The sequence below is a fragment of the Leopardus geoffroyi genome, chromosome A3 (assembly GCF_018350155.1).
Source record: "Leopardus geoffroyi isolate Oge1 chromosome A3, O.geoffroyi_Oge1_pat1.0, whole genome shotgun sequence".
Taxonomy (NCBI): Eukaryota; Metazoa; Chordata; class Mammalia; order Carnivora; family Felidae; genus Leopardus; species Leopardus geoffroyi.
Genome location: NC_059336.1, coordinates 105,716,112 through 105,734,441, shown reverse-complemented (window position 1 = coordinate 105,734,441; position 18,330 = coordinate 105,716,112). Strand labels below are relative to the sequence as shown.

The window sequence follows — 18,330 nt, the reverse complement described above, 5'->3', positions numbered from 1 at the left end:
AAAAATAGAGTAGATTTGATTTTAATTGAAAAGAATATAACATGTCCAGAAACCTCAAACCTTGAAAAACATAAATGAAGATATAGATTGTCTTTCAGCCATCAGTTAGAGTAATTTAACATTGAAACATAAGGATGTTATACCGAAGTAAAATGTGTGCGTTTGATCCTTTGCAGTAAAGGCTATCAGATGATGTCTTGTGGTTTTCCTCCTACTGGCCACTCTGTGTTCTCCTTTCCAAGACCTTAAATGTTGGTATTCTTCAGAGTTATATCCTGTGTCCTCCACTGGTATCATGTATTCTCTCATGGCCTTAGTTACTGTCTACTGTGTCCCCGATCAGTTAACTCTAGCCCAGATCTCTCTCATTTTTTGAGTGTCCTGTCCTGCAAGTCAAAATCAACATGTCCCAATGTGCACCAGTCATCCCCCTTAGACCCCAAACAGTTTTCGCCTCTCTGTGATGAACACCACATTCCAGCTACTTGTGCAAGCTAGAAACTCTTTTCCCCTTGCTTCTCACACTGAAGTTCCCTAAGGTCTGTCCCAGATGTCTGTATTAGAGCTCTTTTCAGTGCAAGTGACTGAAAAACAACTAAAGATAACTTAAAGAGAATTTATTCATGTTTAGGGAGAAAAAGAAAACCTCTAATAAAAGTCAGAGGGGAATTTTATCTCAGGAATGACTTGATTCAGGGACCGGATCACTGACTCTCTTGTCTCTCCTCTTTCCCCTGTGTGTTGACCTTATTCTCTTCCACTGTAGGTAAGCTCTGTTTTTGTTAAGTCACAAAAATTTGGGAACTGGTACATACCTAGTTAATTTATAGAAGTTTGAAATTCAATAAGGCAACTTCAAAACCTTATTGACAGAAACTAAGGAAGACCTAAATAAATGGAGGAATATACAATAATCATGGATAGAATATACAATAATCGTGGATATACAAATTGTTACTTCTCTGCATATTGATCTGTACTTTTTAAAAATTTATTTCTGATCTGTACTTTCTCTTTTTTAATTTTTTAAACATTTTAACATTTTTTTAACATTTATTCATTTTTTGAGAGACAGAGAGAAACAGCTCAAGCAGGGGTGGGGCAGAGAGAGAGGGAAACACAGAATCCGAAGCAGGCTCCAGGCTCTGAGCTGTCAGCACAGAGCCCGATGCAGGGCTCGAACTCACAGACCATGAGATCATGACCTGAGCCAAAGTCGGATACTTAACCGACTGAGCCACCCAGGCGCCCCTAATCTGTACTTTCAACATAGTCAAAATCTCAGCATGATTTTCATGGATGTTGACAAGCTAAGTGTATGTGGAAATATGAAGGGATGAGAGTGGACAAAAATAACTAAAGTTGATGAGGGTGTAAAATAACTGGAACTCGCATACAGTCCTGTATGTTGGACATAGAAATTGACACAGCCATTTTGGAAAACTGTTTGGCATTACCTTCTAAGTTTGAACATACACATGTGCATACCCTCTACCATCCTGTTCCACTCCTTGGTATAAATCCAACAGAAGTATATACATGTGTTGACCAAAAGACAAGTAATCAAAAATAATGGTAGCAAAAAACAAAAAAAAAAGGAAGTTACCCAAATGCCAGTTAGTAGGAGGATGGATAAATCAATAACGTGGTCTTTACATATAAAAGAATACAATACAGTAATGAGGAGGAAAAAATTACAATATATGCACCAATATGAAGTAAATCTCATGAATGTAATGTAGATAAAATAGGGCCAGACACAAAGGAGTATATTCTGTGTGATTCCATTTAAATAAAGCAAAGTAATCTGTGCCGCCACAAATCAGGATGATAGCTGCTTGAACAGAGGTAGGGGATAGTGTCCCCTTTTCTAAAGGGATCTAAGGTGTTTGTGCGATGTTAGTAATAATGTTCTTTTCCTTCTATGCAGAGATGTGTTCGATTTGTGAAAATTTATCAAGCTATGCACTTAGGATTTGTGTACTTTAATGTGTATGTATGTATATATGTATATATATATATATATATATATATATATATATATATATATATATATATAATATACAACAATAAAAATCCAAGTAAAATATTCTATTATGCTACACTTATACCCAAAGTGATTTAATTTCTTTTTCTTTTTTTTTTTTTTCAACGTTTATTTATTTTTGGGACAGAGAGAGACAGAGCATGAACGGGGGAGGGGCAGAGAGAGAGGGAGACACAGAATCGGAAACAGGCTCCAGGCTCTGAGCCATCAGCCCAGAGCCCGACGCGGGGCTCGAACTCACGGACCGCGAGATCGTGACCTGGCTGAAGTCGGACGCTCAACCGACTGCGCCACCCAGGCGCCCCTGATTTAATTTCATAGATTATTTCAAATCATGTCTTGATATCTTACCACTAGCATTATGGGTTTGTATACTGGAAATATTTGTAGTTAGCTTTATAACCGTCAGTTAATCCATTTGGCACGAGATTCAGCTGTCAAGTAGTTTTTATTTTATCCAAGTGAAAACTAAGGGCTGTTTAATTATTAAAATGCAGGGGCGCCTGGGTGGCTAAGTCAGTTGAGCGCCTGACTTCAGCTCAGGTCATAATCTCAGTTTGTGGGTTTGAGCCCTGTGTCAGGCTCTGTGCTGAAAGCTCAGAGCCTAGAACCTACTTCAGAACCTGTGTCTCCCTCTCTCTCTGCTCCTCCCCTGCTCACACTCCCTCTCAAAAAACTAAGTAAAAACATTAAAAAAAGGAAAAAAAAATACATATATATAAAACCTCTGGGCGCCTGGGTGGCCTAGTTGGTTAAGCGTCCCAACTTCAGCTCAGATCGTAGTCTCATGGTTTGTGGGTTCGAGCCCCACATCAGGCTCTCTGCTGTCAGCACAGAGCCTGCTTCAGATCTTCTGTTTCCCTCTCTCTCTCACTCTCGCTCTCGCTCTGCCCCTCCCCCACACTTGCTCACTCGTTCTCTCTCAAAAATAAACATTAAAAACAATTTTTTAAGTATCCTCAATTCAGTAATTTTGTGAAAACACTACATTTGTAATTCCTTTGTGACTCTCATGCCTGTTTTCTTCCTTTTTCACTCCAGTTCTTTTAAATCTTGTCCTTTCTAGAAAGAGCATAAAAATTCTTTCTTTTTTGTTTTTTCATTTCTATAGGAATCTGTAGTGACTATTCTATGTCTACTTTTTAAGCCTTCAACCTCATGACAAATCTCTAAATCAGTAATATTTTCTTGAATGGTCAATAATAATAGTACAAAGAAAGATAAGACTTTTTTTTTTAATCAGAATGGCAATCTGTCTTTAAGATAGAATGTACATGGCTCTTGATTTGCTACTATTATTATACTTTTCCCTGAATGTGCAGGAAATTAAAATAATCTAAAACTAATTCATATGTCTTCCTAATGCAGAGTTATTATATATAAATAGCATAAAAGATGATACACTAGTGTGAGGACATCAAATTTAAATCATTATTCTAAAAATCTATTAAAATTTTTCAGGAAAATTGATCTTAATAGAAAAGGCATTATCTCAGAATGTTTCCTAGTCTTCAATTGTCAGTAGCTATAATTGGTACTTGCTGGAGATAAGGATATACACTTCATCTAAAGCTTTATTTCTTATCCACAGACAACAAATGAAGTTGTTTTGGCTGTGGAATTCCATCCAACAGATGCAAATACCATCATAACATGTGGTAAATCTCATATTTTTTTCTGGACCTGGAGTGGTAATTCACTAACAAGAAAACAGGGAATTTTTGGGGTAAGGATCAGAATGTTAAAACTTCATTATAAAACTTTTAATTTTTATTGTTTAGTAAACATAGTCATCATGCCAAAGGAAAAACTGAAAATTCTCATTGTTTCATTGTAGAAATATGAAAAACCAAAATTTGTGCAGTGTTTAGCATTCTTGGGAAACGGAGATGTTCTTACTGGTGACTCAGGTGGAGTCATACTTATATGGAGCAAAACTACTGTAGAACCGACACCAGGGAAAGGGCCTAAAGGTACAGTATTCTCACACTGAAGTCCTCACTTTTAATGTGTACGTCTTGCTGTTGTAGGCCGGCTCTTGCTCAGACCAGGAGAGTCATCAACATGCATTTTGTTTTTAACGTTTTTCATGATCTGTTTTTTAAAGTTAAATTGTTTACACAGCTATTCATGACCGTATATAACCTACGTTTGACTATATTGAACCTTTTCTTCTAGGAGGTTAATAAAAAGTAATTAGAGATGATAAAGATATATACTAATTTAAAGAGTACAAAGATTGAGAGAGAAATCATCCTGATCTTTAGTGTTTTGTGAAGGCTTCACAGAAGAAATGGTATTTAAGTTAAGCCATAATGATACAAAACTTCAAAAGATATGGAACAATGATCCCAGTTTAGGGAAACCGTGCAAGCAGAGGCAGAAAGATGGATATGAATGTGAGACATCCAGGATAATGTGAATAAATTTGTCGTGTACAAGTGTTAACAAAGATGAGAAATAGCCAACTTGAGGGAAATTTGATTTTTTTTAATTGTTTTTTTTACATTTACTTATTTTTGAGAGACAGAGAAAGAGCACAAGTGGGGGTGGGGCAGAGAGAGAGGGAGACACAGAATCCATAGCAGGCTCCAGGCTCCAAGGTGTCAGCACAGAGCCCAACGTGGGGCTTGAACTCACAAACCGTGATCATGACCTGAGCCGAAGTTGGATGCTCAACTGACTGAGCCACCCAGGCACCCCGAAGGAAATTTGATTTTAAAAAAGAGTAGTGTTTTATAATTCCTACTATCAGTTTAATTAATACAGTCTAAGTAATTAAAAATTTAAGTAAGTATTAAGATACAGATTTTTTTGTAACCAAAAAAGAATCCTTAAAACTGGTTGAGTTGACCACGAAAGACGAGTTGTGAGGCTGTTGGTCTTTATCCCCCAGTTAGATACCAGAAAAGACCCTGGTGAGAAATAAGATGTAAAAAGAAAAAAGTTGGGGCACATGGGTGGCTCAGTCAGTTAAGCATCCGACTTCGGCTCAGGTCATTATCTCACAGTTTGTGGGTTCAAGCCCTGGCATCGGGCTTTGTGCTGATGGCTTGGAGCTTGGGGCCTGCTTCAGATTCTGTGTCTCCTTCTCTCTCTGCCCCTCCCCGACTTGTGCTATGTCTCTCTCTGTCTCTCAAAAATAAATAAATGTAAAAAAAAAAAATTTTTTTTTAAAAGTTAACAAGATAGAACTGTTTATTTAGTGCCCCCAAAGAAGGGAGGAGTTTCTAGGAGTATCAGTGCTATCAAGAATCAAAACTAAGAAACAACCATTAGTGGTTTACAGTATCAACAGAACTTAGATTAAGGCCCCAAAACAGCTAAGTATAGAATGGCCAGTTTGAAAATGGAGAATTTTGAGAATCCAAGGTGAAAATGGAATGGGAAGTAGAGAGTTACTAGAGTCAGTCAGTAGTCTTTTGAAGGGTGCCTAAAACCTGAAGTAAAATGGGAATTGCCAGTGACAAGGAGGAAACTAAAACTCTTAGAGACAGGAGATACCTGGATTAGGTATAGGAGGAAGAATTATCCTTGAAAAAGAGCAAGAGCTTCCATTCATTCTGAGACTGGAGCTTTAGAAGCTGAGATATTCTATGTGGGTAAATGGGGGTGGGGGGGGTCATGCAGGATGACATTGCTCTCAGTAAAGGTGACTTGTTAAAGACTTGACATTTTTAAAGGGACGGTGTGAGCAGAGGAGAGGCAGAGAGAGAAGGGGAGAGAGAGAGAATCCCAAGCAGGCCCTACATTGTCAGTACATGCCCAGTCCCATGAAGCCACAAGGTCATGACCTGAGTCAGAACCAAGAGTCGGACACTTAACCAGCTGAGCCATTCAGGCACCCCTGAAGTTTCTGTTTTTAATGGATACAAAAAGAACAATAGTAATGTCCTGTAAAGTATCACATAGACTCCATTACTTCAGAGTTCTACTTGTTGGAATTGAGATCCAGCTAAAACCTTTGTCTTTTCTGTGGATAGTAGATTTACTATAACAAATAATAATAAAGCCAAAACCCTGTGAACTTAGAGATATTATTTTCTAAACAATTAGTGATTAAAACTATCCTTATCAACTCTTGAAAGGCTGTTTCCAAAGACCTTAACAGCTCATGACTAGCAGCTCTTTATAGTGTAGTGATAAAGAATGATTGTCCCAATGACTACATTTGTGGCACATTTCCTACCTTTCTCCTCTGCTTTTCTCAACATAGCAACAGACTAGAGGGTTCAGTCTCCCTTGCGCTGGGTCCTGTGAGGGTAGTGTGTATGGCCATGTTAATAAAAAAGAATGAAATCTTGCCATTTGCAACTACCTGGATAGAACTAGATGGTATTATGCTAAGCGAAATTAGAGAAAGACAAATATCATATGACTTCACTTATATGAGGACTTTAAGATACAAGACAGAAGGGAAGGGCAAGACAGAAGACATAAGGGAAGGGAAGCAAAAATAATATAAAAATGGGGGCAAAACATAAGACACTCTTAAATATGGAGAACAAACAGGGTTAGTGGTGGAGTTGTGGGAGGAGGAATGGGCTAAATGGGTAAGGAGCGTTAAGGGATCTACTCCTGAAATCATTGTTACACTATATGATAACTACTTGAATGTAAATTTTAAAAAATAATAAATTTTTTAAAAACTTGAAAAAAAAATTAAAAATACCATAAAAAAAAAAAAAAAGAAAGAAACAGGGACACCTGGGTGGCTCAGTTGGTTAAGCGTCTGACTTCGGCTCAGGTCATGATCTCGCAGTTTGTGAGTTCAAGCCCCACATCAGGCTCTGTGCTGATAGCTTGGAGCCTAGAACCTGCTTTGGATTCTGTGTCTCCCTCTCTCTCTGCCCCTCCCCCTGCTCATGTTCTCTCTCTGTCTCTCAAAAATAAATATAAATGTTTAAAAAAAATTTTTTTTAAATATGCACGGCCATATTATAAGATGGTGGGGGGGAGAATAAACTCATAGTTTGGTCCTCTTCTTTTTCTCACTACAGCCCCTCTTCCCAGCCCCCATAATGGGCTTTGGCATTTCTTTAGCTTTACCTCAAATTGATTTTTCTCAGAAATAAAGATAAATTTCTAAGCCCCATTTGTACCCAAACATGTAGGTCCACTTTGCCCTTTTCTCTGGTAGATGAAAAAAATTACAAGAGCAACATTGAAAATAACCTTTTTCAACACCCCCCCCTTTTTTTTTTTACTATTAAGAAAAAGCTGAAAAAATATCCAGACTATCATGCTTCCTTCAGAGTAGAAGTTTATAAGAAAAATTAGAGATGTTGTTCTAAAATCAGTGGGCTGGGAGCAGAGAGAGATTATTTATTAGCAGTAACAGGTGGTAACTGCAGAAAGAAAACTAGCTATACCAATCAGAGTCTGAGAATCCACAAGAAGAGAAGTAGGGGTTGACAGGGAACCAACTTGGGGTGCCTGAGACATTTCCCCTGGGGATTGGGAGAGCAGCATGCCCTGGTTTCTCTTATTCATCCCCCTCACCTTAAACACACTGAAACAACTTCCCTTTGTCTCTCTGGAGTCTCTGCGTCAGACCGTGGAAATCACCACAAATAACATAGGAATAAGGGGATCCTTGTTTCTCTGCCCAGAAGGAAAGTCCTAATTTACATGTCTGTCTTCCCTAATAAGTCTGACTTTCCCAGGATTCAGATAATGTCTGGCAGCTGTTACTAGCTGTTTGAAAAGTATTTGTTAAACATTTTATTAAGGAAATGACTTTACTCTTACCTTTGGGTGTTAGTGTAGGAATAAAAGTTGAGTGGTACAGATGAAAGCACTATTTTCATGAAAATGGGGAATTTGACTATAGCACTGCAGATTTCTATGATTGCGCAGATTTTAAACTATATTTTTTTGGAGATGTACTACAGTAGTGTTCTCCATATTCATTCAACTGAATTTCTAAGTTTGGCAGGTGACTTGGATAGTTGTCAATCCTTAAATTTTACTATCAGTGATCCAGATCTCAATCATTGGCCATGCATTCTTTAGCTTGTTTTGTCCAATTCAGGTTCAAAACTCACAATAAGGATAGCAGTGGATTATGGATTCTTAAGAAAAAAGAATGCTAGGCGGGGGCACCTGGGCGGTTTCCATAGGTTAAGTGCCCAACTCTTGATTTTGGCTCAGGTCATGATCTCAGGGTTGAGTTCGAGCCCTGCGACCAGCTTCGCACTGACAGCACAGAGTCTGCTTGGGATTCTCTCTCTGCCCCTACCCTGCTCACGTGTGCGCAAGCATGCTCTCTCTCGCAAACTTTAAAGAAAAAAAAAGAACAGTGATATTAACCAACTACCTTTCCCACTTATCTCTGATTTATTTTTCCTGGGCACATTTGTTCAGTATTAGAAATGCAGGGAACAGCAGTGTCTACCAAAACAGTGACATGTTATCCTCTGACACTAAGCAGAATTGGGTATAAATGTACCCTTCATTAGCCTTAATGTGTGTTGAAGTGGGAGGCAGGGAGAGGTTGTTTTTATTTTGGTTTTTGTCTAAAAAACTTGTGGCTTGGGCTTTTTTCCAAAAATCTGCATGTGAACATACAGGAAACAGGAAATCTAATCTTTGTAAATTGCTGGGCATATAAAATGGACTATGTTGTCCTCTGCCATATGACTGATCCCGTTATGGGCAAACTTGTTGAGAATTTTGTTCCTTCCTTTACATTTGAGAGTTTCAGTTCTGTAAGTATGGCTAGGAAGGATTTGATGAGTGCAATGAACACTTAAAGTTTCCATTTTTAAATTCTTGCCAAAAATTTCAGTAGATTGATCCATTTTGCATATTCCCTAATATGACGTTTCTGCATCCGTGGCAGTCTTTTCAACCAGATCTGAGTGTACTATGATAACGTGTCTGATAAAGGGACATTCATCCCTTTATTTTGGATGGTGGAAGTATAATTCCATAGCTAATTTTTTACTCTACTAATAGCAAACAAACCAAAACTGTATTTATACTTCATAAGCTCTTTGTATATTTTCTTCTTGCTTCCAAACCATTTTTTCCTTACCTTAAATTAACAGAAATCTTCAAAGTAATTAGAATTTTCTATTTTTTCCTGATTTTATTGAGCTTATAATTGACATATAACATTGCACAGTTTAAAGTGTACAGCATAATGTATATGCCAAATGATTACCATAAATGTTTAGTTAATATCCATCACTTCGCAGTTTTTTTTCTTGTGATGAGAACTTTTAAGATCTACTCTCAGCATCTTTCAAATGTACAATATAGTATTGTTAATTATAGTCACCATGCTGTGTATTACATCCCCGGAATTTATTTATCTAATAACTAGATATTTCTACCTTTCGACCATTGTCACCCATTTCCCCCGCCACCACCTGTTTCTGTTAGTTCATTTTTTTAGATTTTATTTGTAAGTGAAATCATTTAGTATTTGTCTTTCTGTGTCTAATTTCACTAAGCATAATGCCCTCAGGGTTCATCCATGTTGTTACAAATGGCAGGATTATCTTCTTTTTTTATTCCATTGTATATGTGTATGTGTGTGTACGCTGATCACCTAAGTGCTGATCACCACTTAGGCTATTTCGTTATTTTCTGTTGTTGGGTACAACAACAGAAACATGGGTATATTTCTCATGTTGGGTACAAAGTAATTGTTATTTCCAACGTATATGAAAAAGTTCAGATTTTTCTTCTATGAAATAATTCGTAAGTTTTAAGTGGGGGGAGGGGAAGTTGAGACTATCTACAAGGTCATTAAAATGTCCATTTTTCTTAAATCTTTGCCGGATTTCTTTAAGAAACACCATTTTACATGCTCCAAATTGTCAACATGGACATATTTGCCCAGTTGCTAAGAATATAACATAAGTTTCAAAGTCTCCCTAACATTTGATTCCATAGTTCTTAAACAGGCACAGAAAGCCCTTGAGACTATCCATATTTGGCAGTCAAGGTAAACTGCTTTTTAAGGAAACTTTGTTTCTGTTAGAGATGACAAGAAAGGGGAGATTTGAAATTAAATACCTGAAGGTACAGTAGGTTTTTAAATTCAAGGATAATTATTTTTCTTGGTAGGTATTTCAAAAATTATTTGGCTTAAATTGGAATGTCAGAAATACAGGCCCATGAGAAAGAAATCTTTGATAATTTGGGCCTTTTTTTTTTTTATGTTTATTATTTATTTATTTATTTATTTAGAGAGAGAGAGAGAGTGTGTGTGTGTGTGTGAGTGAGAGAGAGAGAGAGAGAGAGAAAGAGAGAGAGTGCACAGGGGAGGGGCAGAGAGAGAGGGAGAAAGAGAATCCCAGGCAGGCTCTGCCCTGTGAACGCAGAGCCTGATGCAGGGTTCATTCTCACTGACCATGAGATCATGGCCTGAGCCGAAATCAAGAGTCAGACGCTCAACTGACTGAGCCACCCAGGCGCCCTGACTGAAAATTTGTTTTCTCAGTAAATACTGTCTAAAGGGAGCTTTGGTAATTTGTATAAATTTGAAACACAGAAACTTTAGCTCAGCTAATATTAGGTCCTTCTCAGGAAATAACTCTCCTGGGGTAGGAGGTAGAAAGTGAAAATTTCATGGAGTTTATGCTACTTAGATATTTTTATTCTTGATGAAGCATTTGTTCCTCAGGTTTATTTTCTGTTTTCTAACATTCCATCATTCTAGGAAGATCTTAAGTGTTTAATGAGGTTTATGTGGTGTTTGAAAGTATGGAAGACTGAACTAAAAGAAAACTGTATTGCATATTTCTACATTCTGATGGAGATCCATGAAATTCCACATCTCTGTGTTTTTTTGTAATTTCTTGCATGGTACCATGGTACTTTCAGACTACTGTTGTTATTTGACCATGCATGAGAAAATAAGCCCTTTGCTTTTTTTTTTTTTTTTTTTTTTTTTTTGTCTTAATGCCCAAATCCAACAATACTCAAAAAATTTACATCTCTCCGATGTCCTTTCTTTCTTGGTCACATCAGAGCCATGATAAATAATTGGCTGGCTATCCTGCTGGACACAGTTGTAGTGTTCAGTGTTTAAAGTATTTTTAGGTGATGAATGTTGATGTGCACTGAGGCAGTTGACATGAATAAAAGTTTGTTGGAGTTCTGCCCCCAGCTCTGCTGATTCAAGCAAGCTCTACTCCAAATCAGGGAAGCCATTTCCTTGCTCCCTGCCAAATACAATTTTCTATTAAGTATCTGTACCACTAGCATCCTCACACTGAGTAATTTTTAGAGCCAGCTGCAGCATTTTTTTAAAGGATACCAAAGCCCTACAAATTTCAGTTAATTTCTTAAATACAGTGGCAGCTCAAATAGATAAGTAAAAATGAACAATCTCAATGATAGCTTTATTGAGATTTATTAAGTTCACATACCATAAAACTCACCCTTTTAAAATGTACACTTGATTTTTAGTACACTCATGGAGTCATACAACCATCACCACTATCTAATTTCAGAACATTTCATCACCCCAAAAACAAACACTGGGTCCATTAGCAGTCATTTGCTATTTCTCCCTCCCGGCAGCCTGTAGCAACCATTCGTCAGCTTTTGGTCTCTAGGGATTTGCCTCCTTTGGACATTTCACATAAATGGAGTCATACAGTATATGGTCCTTTGTGACTGGCTTCTTTTATTAGAACCTTAATGTTTTCAAGATTCATCTATGTTGTGGCACGTATCAATACCTCATTCTTTTTGTGGCTGAATAATATTACATTATAAATGTACATATTGTGTTTATCCATTTTTCAGTTGAACAATTTAGAAAATGAACAATTTTTTTCAGTTTTATTGAGGTATAATTGGGATATGATTTTGTATACATTTAAGATATATAACAATGATTTGATTTGATAAATGTTTATATTGCAAAGTGACTATCACAGTTTTGTTTACGTCCAGCACCTCACATAGTTACAGATTTTTCTCTTTTGATGAGAGCTTTTAAGATCTACTCTCTTAGGGGTGCTTGGGTGACTCGTTTAGGCATTCGACTCTTGATTTCGGCTCAGGTCATGATCTCACAGTTCGTAAGTTCAAGCCCTGCATTGGGCTCTGCACTTACAGTGTAGAGAACCTGCATGGGATTCTCTCTTTCACTCTGCTCTTCCCCACCCCCTTCTCTCTCTCTCTCTCTCTCTCTCTCTCAAAATAAACTTAAAAAAAAAATCTCTCTTAACAACTTTCAAATATACAATACAGTATTCTTAACTGTAGTCACCATGCCGTGTGTTAACTTCCAAGAACTTCTTTATCTTATAACTGGAAGTTTGTACCTTTTAACCACCTTCACCCATTTCTCCCACTGAATAATTTTTAAACTTGTAATTTTTTTCATTTTTCCAAGCGATTTAAGATCTGTTGACTGATTTGGGCCATATTTAAACAAGGCTCTACCGTCCCATTTGTAACCTACTTACTAATTCTACAAGATATCTTCCTAAGAGCTTTACTCTTGCTCTCCTAGCCTCACTAGCCAGATAAAGAGCTTCTCTGAGTTAACATATCATGAATACCAAAGAGAAGGTCTCAGGAAATGAACTGGTTATAGTTTGAATACTAAAATCTTACCCTCACTCTTAAGAAAGAGGATCTGAGGGGCACCAGGCTAGCTCACTAGGTGCAGCATGACACTCTTGATCTCGGGTTCAAGCCCCATGGTAGGCATGGAGCCTATTTAAAATTTAACTAATTAATTTAAAAAGGATCTGATATATATATATACACACACACACACACACACATATGTATCTGATTGCATATATATAATACATACATACATAATTGACCCTTGAACAACATGGGTTTTGAATTGCATGGGTCCACTTATGTGCAGATTTTTTTTTTTTTTAATGTTTATTTTTGAGAGACAGAGCACGAGCAGGGGAGGGGAAGTGAGAGACAGAGACCTAGAATCTGAAGTAGGCTCCAGGCTCTGAGCTATCAGCACAGAGCCCAACGTGGGGCTTGAACTCAGGAGCTGTGAGATCTTGACCTGAGCCGAAGTTGGACACTCAACTGATTGAGCCACCCAGGCACCCCAGTATTTTTTTTTCTTTTAAAGTTTATTTTGAGAGAGAGAGAGAGCCCTTGGGGGTGGGGGTTGGGGGGTGGCGAGAGAGAGGGTGAAAGAAAATCCCAGGCAGGCTGCATGCCATCAGTGCAGAGCCCAACCTGGGGCTGGATCCCACAAACTGTCAGGTCATGACCTGAACCTAAATCAGGAGTCGGATGCTTAAGCTACTGAGCCACCCAGGTGCCCCTACACATTTTTACAGTACAGTACTATAAATGTATTTTCTTATGGCTTTAATATTTTTTCTAGCTTACTTTATTGGAAGAGTACAGTATGTAATTTATACAGCATGCAAAATACATGTTAATCGACTGTTGGTATCATCAGCAAGGTTTCTGGTCAGCAATAGGCTATTAGTTAAATTTTTGGAGGGCCAAAAGCTATACACAAGATTTTGAACTGCACAAGGGGTTGGCACACCTAAATCCTTTGTTATTCAGGGGCCAGTTGTATGTATGTACATAATTTGTTTGTTAATCTCCACATGGACTTTACTTAAATATTTTTTTATGGACCTGCCCTCTCCCTCCCTGGGTACATGTAAAGTTCCGTAGAGATACAAGAAAGCTGGGCTATCATTCAGCCATCATATTAGTACAACTGGACCGGTTTTTAAAATGCTTCTCTAGTTGAGGGCACCTGGATGGCTCAGCCCGTTGAGCATCCAACTCTTGATTTCAGCTCAGGTCATGATTCCAGGGTCGTGGGATCAAGCCCCACATCAGGCTCTGTGTGAGTGTTGAGCCTGCTTAAGATTCTCTCCCTCTGCCCCTTTTCCCTGATGTGTGCTCTCATTCTCTCTGTAAAATTTTTTTAAAAAAATTTTTAAATACTCCTCGGAGCGCCTGCGTGGCTCAGTTGGTTGAGCATCCAATTCTTGATTTCCGTGCAAGTCATGATCTCATAGTCCATGGGTTGGAACCCCTGCATCAGACTCTGCACTGACAGTGTGGAGTTTGCTTGGGATTTTCTCTCTCCCTCTGCCCCTTCCCTTCTCATGCTCACTCTCTCATTCTCTCTCTCTCTCTCTCTCTCTCTCTCTCTCTCTCAAAATAAACTTAAAAAAATATATTAAAAATACTTCTTTAGTTGATCAAAAGCCACAGCTCTAGGCTGCCAGTGCCCACTTCTGCCCCAGTATCTTTCTCAGTCCTCCATTTCATAGCAAGTAAAGTAAAGGCAGAGCAGAAGGCTTCCACATCAACAGTGGTTGTTAAATGTTATGGCTGTTACCTCAGCAGGAAATGAAGACTTCTGGGGAAAGTTAAAGGAACAGTGAGTAAAGACTGGAGTACTTGTCACAGCTTTGTCACTAGCTATGTGGTGTCCTCAGCTCTAAAATCAGAAGAGTAATACCTACCGTAACTACCATACAGAATGATTATAAGACATAGTAAGTTCTGAGGCTAAGATATCCTGTGTTGTCTGTAGAGTTATCACTACTTTAGCTTATCTTATTGTAAGAATTATTTTGAAATGTTTTCAGAGTAACTAAATACTGACATAAATGCAAAAGTAGGAATTTTTGATTATTCACTGTATAAAGTTTTCTTCCAAAAAGACACTAAATTCTGATGGAAAATGTATCACTAGTGGTTTTTTTTTTTTTTTTTTTTTTTACTCTCATCTTACTAGGTGTTTATCAGATCAGCAAACAAATCAAAGCTCATGATGGGAGTGTGTTCACACTTTGTCAGATGAGAAATGGAATGTTATTAACTGGAGGAGGGAAAGACCGAAAAATAATTCTGTGGGATCATGATCTGAATCCTGAAAGAGAAATAGAGGTAAGGATGAAAATGAAACATGAACATTTTAAAATATTAAGCCCTCTAAATGCATGTCTTTCATCCCACATTAAGATAACACACTTTCCTGGGAAATTGGTACACGTTCTTGTCATTTCATTGTCTTAAAAAAAAAAAAAAAAAGGAAGAAGGAAAATGGACCATTCATTAATAATTTGAAAAAGTAAAAACAATATATTGGTCAGAATAACTAGTTGTTTATTTCTGAGATTAGTTTATAGCGATCCAAAAATATAACCATGCATATTTAAAATTCAGACATTCATCTAATAAACTATCCAGTTCCAAGGCATACAAAATAAGCAGTTTGATTTTAAAACTTGAAAGTAATCTTTAGGGGCGCCCTGGTGGCTCAGTCGGTTAAGCGTCTGACTTTGGCTCAGGTCATGATCTCACAGTTCATGAGTTCAAGTCCCACATTGGTCTCACTGCTATTGGCACAGAGCCCACTTCAGATCCTCTGTCCCCTTCTCTCTCTGCACCTCCCTCTCTGTATCTCAAAAATAAAATAAAACATTTAAAACAAATTGGAAGTAATTTTAAACAGCGGGCTTAATGATAATTGCTAGTTATCTAAGTTTGTGTCCGCTTCATATCATGGACTAAGTGTATCCACAGATATTATGTGCTCAGTGAAAGTTTGCTAATTATAAATTGAGGTCTGTCTCTGGATGTGAAATGGTTAAGAATAGTATTTTATAGGTCAGTGATTCTCAAAGCAAGGGCAAATTTCACTCAGTTTAGTGTTCTATTTTTTTGTGATTTAAATTTTTAATTTAGGCTCAGTGTTTTCAACATGTAACATGTTTTCCAGACAAAATGTTTTCTAAAAAAGAGGATCCTGATAATACTGCTCTTGGTTTTATTTCCAAGAAGATAAGTCGAAAGGTTCCCTTTATCTCAACCTTAAGTTCACCAGGGAAATGTCACTTCCTTTACTATTTCTTTCTTTTTTTTTCCACAGATAACTTACATTCTTTGTAATCAAAAGCTATACCATCTAGTTCATTCTTCCCCTCGCCATCAGTTTGGATTACCATTAGAATTCAATTATTCGTGTCCTCCTTTATAAAGAATTGTATTATTTCAGGGTCATTCCTTGGGCTTATTATTAATACACCATTCACTGAGAGTATATACCATGTAACACATATGAGATTGATCTCCCAAGGAGTCCTATAAGGACAGTTATAACATTTCACAATATATTGCTTTTTAGTTAACAAAGAAATTTCACATGGGCTATTCTTACATTTTTATTCTTACAACAATTAAGAATAGGTAGGGCATGTATTATTATTTCCCCATATTACAGATAAAGAAATTCGTCTTAGGCTAGCTAAATGATGTACCCAAAATAACATAACTGGTAAATAACAACACCAGACCACACTTTTCATGTGGTCTAATAGAACTTTTTCCTTTTTCCCCTACTTCTAGCCCTTAACTCTTGAGATCATATAAAATATAAATATAAAAATTGACTAAAGCAGGGGCGCCTGGGTGGCTCAGTTAAGTGTCCAACTCTTGATTTTGGCTCAGGTCATGATCATGGGATTGAGCCCTGTGTCGGAATCTTCACTGACATTGCAGAGCCTGCTTGGAGTTCTCTCTCACACTCTCTCTCTACCCCTCCCCAACTCGTATGCTCATGTGCACGTTTTCTCTGCCTCTCAAAGTAAATATTTTTTTTTTTTAAATTGACTAAAGCAAAGAATGTTGATAATAATGCATGATAACTTCTGTGTAATTGAACAAATAAACTTATTAGTATAATATTACCATATGACTTTCAGTTTTGGAATTTTGTCATTTATTACCCCATAATTGCTTACAGCTATAAATGCAGTCTTCAGGTAGTAATTAATGCATGTTATTATCTATGGTGACTTTACAAATTTATCTTTTAGGTTCCTGATCAGTATGGAACAATCAGAGCTGTAGCAGAAGGAAAGGCAGATCAATTTTTAGTAGGCACATCACGAAACTTCATTTTACGGGGAACGTTTAATGATGGCTTCCAAATAGAAGTACAGGTAAGATGTATGATTGTAACCAATTCTTCTAAATGTTTATTTTAGAGAGAGCGCATTCATGAGCAGCAGGGGGCGGGAAGAGGGCAGAGGGTGGGGGACAGAGGATCTGAAGCAGGCTCCACGCTGGCAGCAGAGAGCCCGATGTGGGGCTCAAACTCACTAACCATGAGATCATGACTTGAGCCGAAGTTGGATGTTCAACCAACAGAGCCACCCAGGTGCCCTGATGTATGATTTTAATCATTAACTGAATATTTTTGATGATACCCTTTGTTTCTTATAACAGTGGGTGTATTTCATTTTCAGGGTCATACAGATGAGCTTTGGGGTCTTGCCACACATCCCTTTAAAGATTTGCTCTTGACATGTGCTCAGGACAGACAGGTGTGCATGTGGAACTCAGTAGAACACAGGCTGGAATGGACCAGGCTTGTAGATGTGAGTAAAACAAAATGTGTTATAATCTCCCCACAGAAACTCCCCAAACGGCAGTTGGGAGCAGCAAAGGAAAAAGGACTCAGCATTGGTTAAAACCAAGTATATTTATACAGTTTAGTAAAGGGGATGAAATAAGGATGAAAGTGTAATGTGAACCCACTTTAAAGAAGCAAATTAGGGCAAAAGCTCAATTTTTCTGTCAGTTTCAGAAAAAAAGTCAAAAAAATTTCACATATTTATGGAGCATTAATTGTTACAGAAATGTTTGGGCCTCTGGTGGTGTTGCAGTTGGATTCTATGTAAGCACTGCTCACTAACAGACTCTACTTTCTGCTTTTTGAGTTGATCTCTCACTGTATTTTCTCCCTACCCCACCCAGACATCCACCTTTTCTAGCCTAAGTGTGTATACACGTTCTTTGCAGACTAAGGAACTGTATACATGTTTGTTGTTATTATCCTTATTGTTACACTGCCTAGCCACAAGCTGGCTGTCCTTTTCCCTCACCACTTTGCCCACATACCCTTCCTGCTCTGAAATTCTTTTACCTCATATCCATGTGATATTTTTCATTGGCTACAATAAAGTTGATCGGAATTCTATGATTATATGAAACCAGTTATTTTCAGATGTCTTTGCCACTATCCCATAGATCTAGGGAGACTTTCTCATGTACTCCCCAACAGCTGTCTGTCTCTCTTCTAGGAACCAGGACACTGTGCAGATTTTCATCCAAGTGGCACAGTGGTGGCCATAGGAACGCACTCAGGCAGGTAGGGTCTTGAAGGGAAATGTGAGCTGAGTAATCTGAAGTGGTGGGATGATTAACTTATTCAGGAATGTTCTCAATCTGATCTAGAGAATTAATCTCTTAAGTGGCATATGAATATGCGTGTTGCTCTTACCTGC

At 37.8% G+C, this 18,330-nt stretch overlaps 1 protein-coding gene across 12 annotated transcripts in view; it reads left to right on the top strand.

The window, feature by feature from the left end:
* The window catches only part of EML4 (EMAP like 4), a 164,286-nt gene that overhangs the window by 117,471 nt on the left and 28,485 nt on the right, over nt 1-18,330 (top strand). For all 12 annotated transcript variants that reach the window (XM_045447026.1, XM_045447031.1, XM_045447023.1 and 9 more), the window contains 6 exons: nt 3,639-3,773; nt 3,885-4,020; nt 14,775-14,926; nt 16,858-16,983; nt 17,290-17,421; nt 18,127-18,194. In XM_045447026.1, the coding sequence (XP_045302982.1) occupies nt 3,639-3,773; nt 3,885-4,020; nt 14,775-14,926; nt 16,858-16,983; nt 17,290-17,421; nt 18,127-18,194 (749 nt within the window). The remainder of the gene's footprint in view (nt 1-3,638; nt 3,774-3,884; nt 4,021-14,774; nt 14,927-16,857; nt 16,984-17,289; nt 17,422-18,126; nt 18,195-18,330) is intronic.